Below are 10,091 nucleotides of genomic sequence, written 5' to 3'. Positions count from 1 at the left end.
GGGGCCTAACTCCCAGGCTTGTGGCAGTGCAAGGCACCAAACAGGCCTTTGGAAGGGGCCTAACTCCCAGGCTTGTGGCAGTGCAAGGTACCAAACAGGCCTTTGGAAGGGGCCTAACTCCCAGGCTTGTGGCAGTGCAAGGCACCAAACAGGCCTTTGGGAGGGGCCTAACTCCCAGGCTTGTGGCAGTGCAAGGCACCAAACAGGCCTTTGGAAGGGGCCTAACTCCCAGGCTTGTGGCAGTGCAAGGCACCAAACAGGCCTTTGGAAGGGGCCTAACTCCCAGGCTTGTGGCAGTGCAAGGTACCAAACAGGCCTTTGGAAGGGGCCTAACTCCCAGGCTTGTGGCAGTGCAAGGTACCAAACAGGCCTTTGGAAGGGGCCTAACTCCCAGGCTTGTGGCAGTGCAAGGCACCAAACAGGCCTTTGGGAGGGGCCTAACTCCCAGGCTTGTGGCAGTGCAAGGCACCAAACAGGCCTTTGGAAGGGGCCTAACTCCCAGGCTTGTGGCAGTGCAAGGCACCAAACAGGCCTTTGGGAGGGGCCTAACTCCCAGGCTTGTGGCAGTGCAAGGCACCAAACAGGCCTTTGGGAGGGGCCTGAAACCCAAGTCTGTGGCAGGACCGTTCTGTAACAGGGCCGCAGGAGGAGGACAGGGCAGGGTAAGAGGCCTACACAGGGCCTTGTTTGAACTGGAAAGCTGTTATCAATCTGACCGGAAGCGAGGGACACGAGACCGATAGGGCAGCCCCCCCACTATCTGGGGAGGGTGGGACTCAAAATGGCTTCTTCCAGACTCGAATCATAGAATGGTTAAAGCACAGTAAGAGACCTTTCGGTCCTTCGAGCCTGTGTCTGCTCTCTGCAAGAGCACTTCAGATAGTCCCACTCCCCCGCCCTTTCCCCGTAGCCCTGCAAATTTATTTCCTTCAGGTACTTGCCCAACTCCCTTTTGAAAGCCACGATTGAATCTGCCTCCCTTTCAGGCAGTGCAGTCCAGATCCTAACCACTCGCTGCGTAAGAGTTTTTTCTTACGTTGCCTTTGGTTCTTTTGCCAATCGCCTTAAATCTGTGTCCTCTGGTTCTTGACCCTTCCGCCAATGGGAACAGTTTCCCTCTACCTACTCTGATTTTGAACACCTCTATCAAATCTCCACTCAACCTTCTCTGCTCCAAGGACAACAACCCCAGCTTCTCCAGTCTATCCACATAACTGAAGTCCCTCATTCCTGGAATCATTCTGGTCAAGCTTTTCTGCACCCTCTCTAAGGCCTTCACATCCTTCCTAAAGTGCGGTGCCCAGAATTGGACACAGTCCTCCAGTTAGGACCGAACCAGTGTTTTATAAAGGTTCATCATAACCTCCTTGCTTTTGTACTCTATGCCTCTATTTACGAAGCCCAGGATCCCCTATGCTTTTTTTAACCGCTTTCTCAACCTGCCCTGTCACCTTCAATGATTTGTGCACACATATACCCCCAGGTCTCTCTGTTCGTGCACCCCCTTCAGGATTGTACCATTTAGTTTATATGTCCTCTCCTCATTCTACCAAAATGCATCACTTCACACTTTTCTGTGTTAAATTTCATCTGCCACGTGTCCGCCCATTTCACCAGCCTGTCTGTCTTCCTGAAGTCTATCGCTCTCCTCCTCGCTGTTCACTATACTTCCAAGTTTTGATTCATCTGCAAATTTTGAAATTGTGCCCTGTACACCCAAGTCCAAGTCATTAATATATATCAAGAAAAGCAGTGGTCCTTGTACCGACCCCTGGGCAACACCACTGTATACCTTCCTCCAGTCCAGAAAACAACCGTTCACCACTACTCTCTGTTTCCTGTCACTTAGCCAATTCCGTATCCATGCTGCCACTGTCCCTTTTATTCCATGAACTAATGACAGACCACGGCTGTGTTTATAAAGAGAAACCTTTATTGTTTAATACAAACAGAAGCCTTTAACCCAGGCTTTGACCCACAATGTACAAAGGCTACCCACAATTCATTGCTTCCAACATATAGGTCAGGGGTCATCTGGTCAATGGGTTGGGCAGCAGAAGGGGTCCATTGTTCTGCAGTTGGGACAATCTAGAGGTGGTTTTACAATGAAGGGCTGGGTATATCTGCCCTGGGAGTGTTTCACGCTTTCATATTAAGTGTTCAAGCCAGTTATAAAGGCAAGATGGACTTGCAATTCCATCACGCCTTTCACTACCTCAGGACGTCCCAAAGCGCTTCCCAGCCAATGAAGTACTTTTTGAAGGATAGTCACTGTGGTAATGTAGGAAACACGGCAGCCATTTTGGGCACAGCAAGATCCCACAAACAGCAATGTGATAAATGACCAGATCGTCTGGTTTTTTTTTTTAAGTGATGTTGGTCGAGAGATAAATATTGGCCCCAGGACCACCCTGCTCTTCTTCTGATAGTGGCCACGGGATCTTTTCTGCCCATCTGAGGGGGCAGATGGGGCCCTCGGGCTTAACGTCTCATCCAACGTTCCCTCAGTACTGACGCCGAGAGCGTCAGCCTAGATTATGGGACTCGAGTCTCGGTAGTGCGGCCCGCACCCACGACCTTCTGACTCAGAGGTGAGCGTGTGCTACCCACTGAGAAACGGCTGATACATTTATTAACTGTGGATAAGGTGGTAGAACACAGTTATTGCAGTGTAGGGGATGTTAGAACCCAGTTATTTCCACATTTGGAGGTATCGGATACCAATCTGGAGATGTCCATCTGGAGTGACACATCGAGAAAGCTCTGAAGTTGACCATTGTCCATTTGGGGAGGAGATTCCCCAGTGTTTGAACCACCGCATTGGTGACTGGAGGAGTCTCGGGGGAAAGGGGGTGTGGTTCTGGGGGGGTGGGCTGGGCGGGGGGGGGGTGCTGTCTCCAGAGTTCTGTGGTGAATTGGCGTGGAGGGAAGACTCTCTCACAAAGTTCTTGCAGGCATCGTCTGCCCCTCTGCCCACCGGGTACCGCCCATCGTAGTCCCTCCTCCTCCGGCAGCACCAGCAGCCCAGGAGACAACCGCCCAGGAGCAGGAGGAACCCCGAGGCCAGGCCGATGTAGATGCAGGGCCCGATGGAGATGACCAGGACCTCCGAGACCAGGGGGTGGTAGAACTCAGTGGCCAGGATGTAGGCCGGCCAGGAGATGGCGAGCAGCTGCGAGAGGCCGGCCAAGATGAAGATGACCCCCGAGGACGTCAAGAGCTTGGATTTGACCCCCTCATTCCGCACGCAGTTGACCAGGATGCCCAGGAATGCCATGGTGATGGTGAGGATCAGGGCAACATAGACGTCCAATGTCACCTCCTTCTGGGAGCTGTTGAAGACCTTGCAGTTGGCTTTCCCCGGGGCCGGGAAGTTGCAGCTGAGCCAGAGGCCCTCGACCACCTTCTGCCTCATCATCAGGGTCTGGCCGCTGAAGACGGTGAGTTTCCAGAGCGGTAGGGCGCAGCAGGCCACCGAGCTGAGCCAGCCCAGCACCGAGAGGACCACCCCCGTCAGCTGCAGGCACGCACCGAAGGAGGACATGGTTTCCGCTTTGCCGTTGCTGGACTTGCCCCTGCAGAGAGTAGGAGGAAGAGGAAGGAATAGATGGAAGAGGATAGGAAGAGGAAGGGAAAGAATGGGGGAAGACGGGGATGAGGAGGAAAAAGAGGGCGAGGACAAAGGAGGAGAAGAAAAATGTGAAGGGGAAGGGTAGTGGATGAGGAAGGAGAGGACAATGGAGGAGAAGGGGAAGGAGAAGAGGAAGGGGAGAGGATGCAGAAGGAGAGGGAGTGGAAGAGGAGAGGGAGGACAGGAAGAAGAGGAAATGGATGGAAGAGGATAGGAAGAGGAAAGGAAAGAATTGGGGATGAGTGGGGAAGAGGGGGAAGGACAGGGTGAGGACAAAGGGGGAGAAGAATGATGAGAAGAGGAAGAGGAATGGGAGAGGATGAGAAAGGAGAGGAAATGGATGGAAGAGGAAAGGAAAGAATTGGGGATGAGTGGGGGAAAGAGGAGGGAGGATGAGGACAAAGGAGAAGAATGAGAAGAGGAAGAGAATGGGAGAGGATGAGGAAGGAGAGGACAATGGAGGAGAAGATGAAGGAGAAGAGAAGGGGAAAGGATGCAGGCAGAGAGGGAGTGGAAGCAAAGGGAGAGGGAGAAGATGGGGAGTAAAAAGGAGATAAAAAACCAAAGGGAACATCAGTGAATCAGCACGGAGGTTGAGCATTTTGGCAATGTTTACGGGCGAGAGTGCCGATGCCTCTGGGAGCGCCTGATCGTTGCGCCCAGATAGCGACGTGAATTCTGGAGAGTGCCAAGGGATCGAACTCAATTCAGTTTATTTCAGGAGCAGAGGGACTCCCATTTCTATGGCCCCTTTCACGACGTCCCAAAGCGCCTCACCGCCAATGCGGTACTTTTTTTGAAGTGCCGTCGCTGTTGTAATGTCGGGAAACGTGGGATGCAATTGGCGCACAGAGAGATCCCACAAACAGCAATGCGATAAATGCCCCAGCGAATCCATTTTCGGTCTTGGTTGAGGGATAAATATTGGACCCCTGGACTCCGGAAAGAACTCCCCCTGCTTTTCTTCCAATAGTGTTGTGGGATTTTAGGTTCACCTGAGGTAACATACGGGGCACTCGGTTTAACATCTCATCTGCAAGATGGCACCTCCGACAGTGCAGCGCTCCCTCAGTACTGGCAACTGGGGCGTGTCGGCCAGGATTATGGGGCTCAAGTCTCTGGAGTGTGTAGGGGGTGTTGGAACCCAGTTATCGCAGCATGGGGGGGGGGGAGCGCTAGAACCCAGTTATCGCCATGTTTGGAGGTATCAGATACCAATCTGGAGATGTCCATCTGGAGTGACACATCGAGAAAGCTCTGAAGTTGTCCATTGTCCATTTGGGGAGGAGATTCCCCAGTGTCTGAACCACCGCATTGGTGACTGGAGGAGTCTCGTGTGGGGGGGGGGGGGAAGAAAGGGGGTGTGGTGTGCGGTTCTCGGCCGGGGGGGGGGGATGGTTTGTCTCCAGAGTTGGTTGGTGAATTGGCGTGGAGGGAAGACCCTCACACAAAGTTCTTGCAGGCATCGTCTGCCCCTCTGCCCGCTGGGTACCGCCCGTCATAGTCCCTCCTCCTCCGGCAGCACCAACAGCCCAGGAGACAACCGCCCAGGAGCAGGAGGAACCCCGAGGCCAGGCCGATGTAGATGCAGGGCCCGATGGAGATGACCAGGACCTCCGAGACCAGGGGGTGGTAGAACTCGGTGGCCAGGATGTAGGCCGGCCAGGAGACAGCGAGCAGCTGCGAGAGGCCAGCCAAGATGAAGATGACCCCCGAGGACGTCAAGAGCTTGGATTTGACCCCCTCGTTCCGCACGCAGTTGATGCACTTGGCCCCCAGGCAGTTGACCAGGATGCCCAGGAATGCCATGGTGATGGTGGCGATGGTGAGGATCCGGGCAACGTAAACGTCCAATGTCACCTCCTTCTGGGAGCTGTTGAAGACCTTGCAGTTGGCTTTCCCCGGGCCCGGGATGCTGCAGCTGAGCCAGAGGCCCTCGACCACCTTCTGCCTCATCATCAGGGTCTGGCCGCTGAAGACGGTGAGTTTCCAGAGTGGTAGGGCACAGCAGGCCACCGAGCTGAGCCAGCCCAGCACCGAGAGGACCACCCCCGTCAGCTGCAGGCACACACCGAAGGAGGACATGGTTTCCGCTTTGCCGCTGCTGGACTTGCCCCTGCAGAGAGGAAGAGGAAGGAATAGATGGAAGAGGATAGGAAGAGGAAGGGAAAGAATGGGGGAAGACGGGGATGAGGAGGAAGAAGAGGGCGAGGGCAAAGGAGGAGAAGAAAAATGTGAAGGGGAAGGGTAGTGGATGAGGAAGGAGAGGACAATGGAGGAGAAGGGGAAGGGGAGAAGATGTAGAAGGAGTAGAAGAAGAGAGGGAGAGGGAGGACGGGAAGAAGAGGAAATGGATGGAAGAGGATAGGAAGAGGAAAGGAAAGAATTGGGGATGAGTGGGGGAAGGGGAGGAAGGACAGGGTGAGGACAAAGGAGGAGAAGAAGAATGAGAAGAGGAAGAGGAACGGGAGAGGATGAGGATGGAGAGGAAATGGATGGAAGAGGAAAGAAAAGAATTGGGGATGAGTGGGGGAAAGAAAAGGAAGAGGAGGAAGGAGAGGATGAGGACAAATGAGAAGAATGAGAAGAGGAAGAGAATGGGAGACGATGAGGAAGGAGAGGACAATGGAGGAGAAGACAAAGGAGAAGAGGAAGGGGAGAGGATGCAGACGGAGAGGGAGTGGGAGGAGAGGAGGCAAAGGGAGAGGGAGAAGATGGGGAGTAAAAAGAGGGAGATAAAAAACCGAAGGGAACATCAGTGAATCAGCACGGAGGTTGAGCATTTTGGCAATGTTTACGGGCGAGAGTGCCGATGCCTCTGGGAGCGCCTGATCGTTGCGCCCAGATAGCGATGTGAATTCTGGAGAGTGCCAAGGGATCGAACTCAATTCAGTTTATTTCAGGAGCAGAGGGACTCCCATTTCTACGGCTCCTTTCACGATGTCCCAAAGTGCCTCACCGCCAACGCAATACTTTTTGAAGTGCCGTCGCTGTTGTAATGTCGGGAAACGCGGGAAGCAATTGGCGCACAGAGAGATCCCACAAACAGCAATGAGATAAATGCCCCAGCGAATCTGTTTTAGGTCTGAAAGACGGCACCCCTGACAATGCCATCATCTAAATCCTTAATAAATGCTGTGAATAATTGAGGCCCCAACACAGCTCCCTGCGGGACACCACTAGTCACCACCTGCCAATTTGATACCTGCCCATTATCCTTACTCTCTGTCTCCTGCCGCTCAGCCAATCTCTGAGCCAGGTCAATAATTTGCCCGCAATTCCGTGAGCTTCCGTGACCTTAGTTAACAGTCTCTTATGTGGGACTTTATCGAATGCCTTCTGGAAATCCATATAAATAACAACCATAGACATTCCCCTGTTCGCAACTTTAGTCACCTCTTCAAAAAATTCAATCAGGCTTGTCAGGCATGACCTGCCTTTCACAAATCCATGCTGGCTCTCTCTGAACATCTCAAATTTTCAGTTGTTCGGTCACCTGATCCTTAATTATAGACTCCAGTAATTTCCCCACAACTTCCTCCCTCCCTGCTTCACCTCACCCCATCAGAACATCCTTCTATTCCTTCCTCCCTCATGTATTTATCTATTTTCCCCTCAAATTCATCTCATGGCTGTTTGTGGGAGCTTGCTGTGCGCTAATTGGCTGCTGCGTTTCCTACACTCCAACAGTGACTACACTTTAAAAAAAGTATTTCATTGGCTGTGCAGCGCCATGGGATGTCCTGAGGTCGTGAAAGGCGCTGTTTCGTTGCACGTCTTATCTTTTCTATCTCACCCCCCCCCCCCCCCCCCACAACCTCCCCTCTCCTCCATCCATCAGCGATCTCTTGAGAGACGGAAAAATTCAGAAAAAAAGCCCCCGAGGTCAATTCATGGGGAAAAAATATTCCCAGACCATTTATTTCTGGCAAAACAAAGTTATTAAACATAAACAGGAAATAGCCACAGGGACACAAGGCATAATTAACGTTAATATCTCACGTCCTGTGCTAAACCATGAGTAATATTCAAACGTGTACGGGTCCTTTTATGTTTCTTCTGACCTGAGGAAGATATCTAGCCTGAATATCTCTCTCTGAAGGAGACAAATAAACAGACCTGCTTGTTTGAAAATAAAAGACACGCTTTGGTAAAAGGTATCTGGTACCCATTCAATTTAAATAACTGATGAACTCAAAAAAAGAACTGTCAGTCGGAGAACACGTGACAAAGGATGTTTGTATTTGAATTGAGCGCTTTAACCTCCCCTCGACACACACCAAATAACTGGCTGTTACAGAATGATATCTGGTTATGCTTGAATCTGACTCTCTTTTGGATTTTGACCATTTATATATTCTAAAATAAAGATTCCCCTATCAAGGTTAATCGTTATCACTGTCCCATGAAACTCCCCAGGTCAGGTACAGGGTACATGCAGAGTAAGCCTCCTGCTACATTGTCCCATCAAACACTCCCAGGGCAGGTACAGCACGGGTTAGATACAGAGTCAAGCCCCATCAAACACTCCCAGGGCAGGTCCAGCATGGGTTAGACACAGAGTAAAGCTTCCTCTACACTGCCCCATCAAACACTCCCAGGGCAGGTACAGCATGGGTTAGATACAGAGTAAAGCTCACTCTACATTGCCCCATCAAACACTCCCAGGGCAGGTCCAGCATGGGTTAGATACAGAGTAAAGCTTCCTCTACACTGCCCCATCAAACACTCCCAGGGCAGGTACAGCATGGGTTAGATACAGAGTAAAGCTCACTCTGCATTGCCCCATCAAACACTCCCAGGGCAGGTCCAGCATGGGTTAGATACAGAGTAAAGCTCCCTCTACACTGCCCCATCAAACACTCCCAGGGCAGGTACAGCACGGGTTAGATACAGAGTAACGTTCCCTCTACACTGTCCCATCAAACACTCCCAGGGCAGGTACAGCATGGGTTAGATACAGAGTCAAGCTCCCTCTACACTGTCCCATCAAACACTCCCGGGGCAGGTACAGCACGGGTTAGATACAGAGTAAAGCTCCCTCTACACAATCCCATCAAACACTCCCAGGGCAGGTACAGCACGGGTTAGATACAGAGTAAAGCTCCCTCTACACAATCCCATCAAACACTCCCAGGGCAGGTACAGCATGGGTTAGATACAGAGTCAAGCTCCCTCTACACTGTCCCATCAAACACTCCCGGGGCAGGTACAGCACGGGTTAGATACAGAGTAAAGCTCCCTCTACACAATCCCATCAAACACTCCCGGGGCAGATCCAGCACGGGTTAGATACAGAGTAAAGCTCCCTCTACACTACCCCATCAAACACTCCCAGGGCAGGTACAGCACGGGTTAGATACAGAGTAAAGCTCCCTCTACACAATCCCATCAAACACTCCCGGGGCAGGTCCAGCACGGGTTAGATACAGAGTAAAGCTCCCTCTACACTACCCCATCAAACACTCCCAGGGCAGGTACAGCACGGGTTAGATACAGAGTAAAGCTCCCTCTACACTGTCCCATCAAACACTCCCAGGGCAGGTACAGCATGGGTTAGATACAGAGTCAAGCTCCCTCTACACTGTCCCATCAAACACTCCCGGGGCAGGTACAGCACGGGTTAGATACAGAGTAAAGCTCCCTCTACACAATCCCATCAAACACTCCCGGGGCAGATCCAGCACGGGTTAGATACAGAGTAAAGCTCCCTCTACACTACCCCATCAAACACTCCCAGGGCAGGTACAGCACGGGTTAGATACAGAGTAAAGCTCCCTCTACACAATCCCATCAAACACTCCCGGGGCAGGTCCAGCACGGGTTAGATACAGAGTAAAGCTCCCTCTACACTGTCCCATCAAGCACTCCCAGGGCAGGTACAGCACGGGTTGTTTTCCAATCACTTTCTCTGTCCCTTTCTCTCTCTCTCTCGGTCTTTCTCTGTGTCTCAAATAATGTTCCGGAATAGAGAGACATGTGAAACGTAAAAGAGTAACATTTTATTAACAATAACTTTTGCCCTGTTAAGTTTTTCTTAATTTGAAAGCAGGTATAATATTCCATAATATGAAGCAGCAACATCTATTTTGCCCAAGGACAGGCATTTTACCTCAGGATTCGGGAGAGAGAGTGAGAAAGGGAGAAACAGAGACATAGAGACAAAGAGAGAGAGAGAGAGAGAGAGAGAGAGACAGAGAAAGGGAGAAACAGAGACATAGAGACAAAGAGAGAGAGAGAGACAGAGAGAGAGACAGAGAAAGGGAGAAACAGAGACATAGAGACAAAGAGAGAGAGAGAGAGAGAGAGTGTGACAGATAGAAAGAGACAAAGAGAGAGAGAGACAGATGGAGAGAGACACACAGAGAGTGTGACGGGGAGAGAGAGTGTGACGGGGGGGGAGTGAGTGTGACGGGGGGAGTGAGTGTGACGGGGGGGAGAGTGAGTGTGACGGGGGGGA

At 51.7% G+C, this 10,091-nt stretch overlaps 2 protein-coding genes across 2 annotated transcripts; both read right to left on the bottom strand.

Moving 5' to 3' along the window:
- Positions 1 to 1,924: 1,924 nt before the first annotated feature.
- On the bottom strand, positions 1,925 to 4,596 carry LOC147095476 (claudin-4-like). Its single transcript, XM_085973964.1, has one exon. It carries the CDS (start codon positions 3,542 to 3,544, stop codon positions 2,693 to 2,695), a length of 852 nt encoding a protein of 283 aa, XP_085830090.1. The 5' UTR covers positions 3,545 to 4,596; the 3' UTR covers positions 1,925 to 2,692.
- A 478-nt stretch (positions 4,597 to 5,074) lies between these two features.
- Positions 5,075 to 5,716, bottom strand: LOC147095475 (claudin-4-like). The gene has a single exon (XM_085973644.1). It carries the CDS (start codon positions 5,714 to 5,716, stop codon positions 5,075 to 5,077), a length of 642 nt encoding a protein of 213 aa, XP_085829770.1.
- Between the last annotated feature and the right edge of the window lie 4,375 nt (positions 5,717 to 10,091).

This window comes from Somniosus microcephalus, unplaced genomic scaffold (genome assembly GCF_052327205.1).
Source record: "Somniosus microcephalus isolate GS21.2 unplaced genomic scaffold, FLI_Smic_1.0 unresolved_chr1, whole genome shotgun sequence".
NCBI lineage: Eukaryota > Metazoa > Chordata > Chondrichthyes > Squaliformes > Somniosidae > Somniosus > Somniosus microcephalus.
This window is presented reverse-complemented; position numbering and strand designations above follow the sequence as displayed.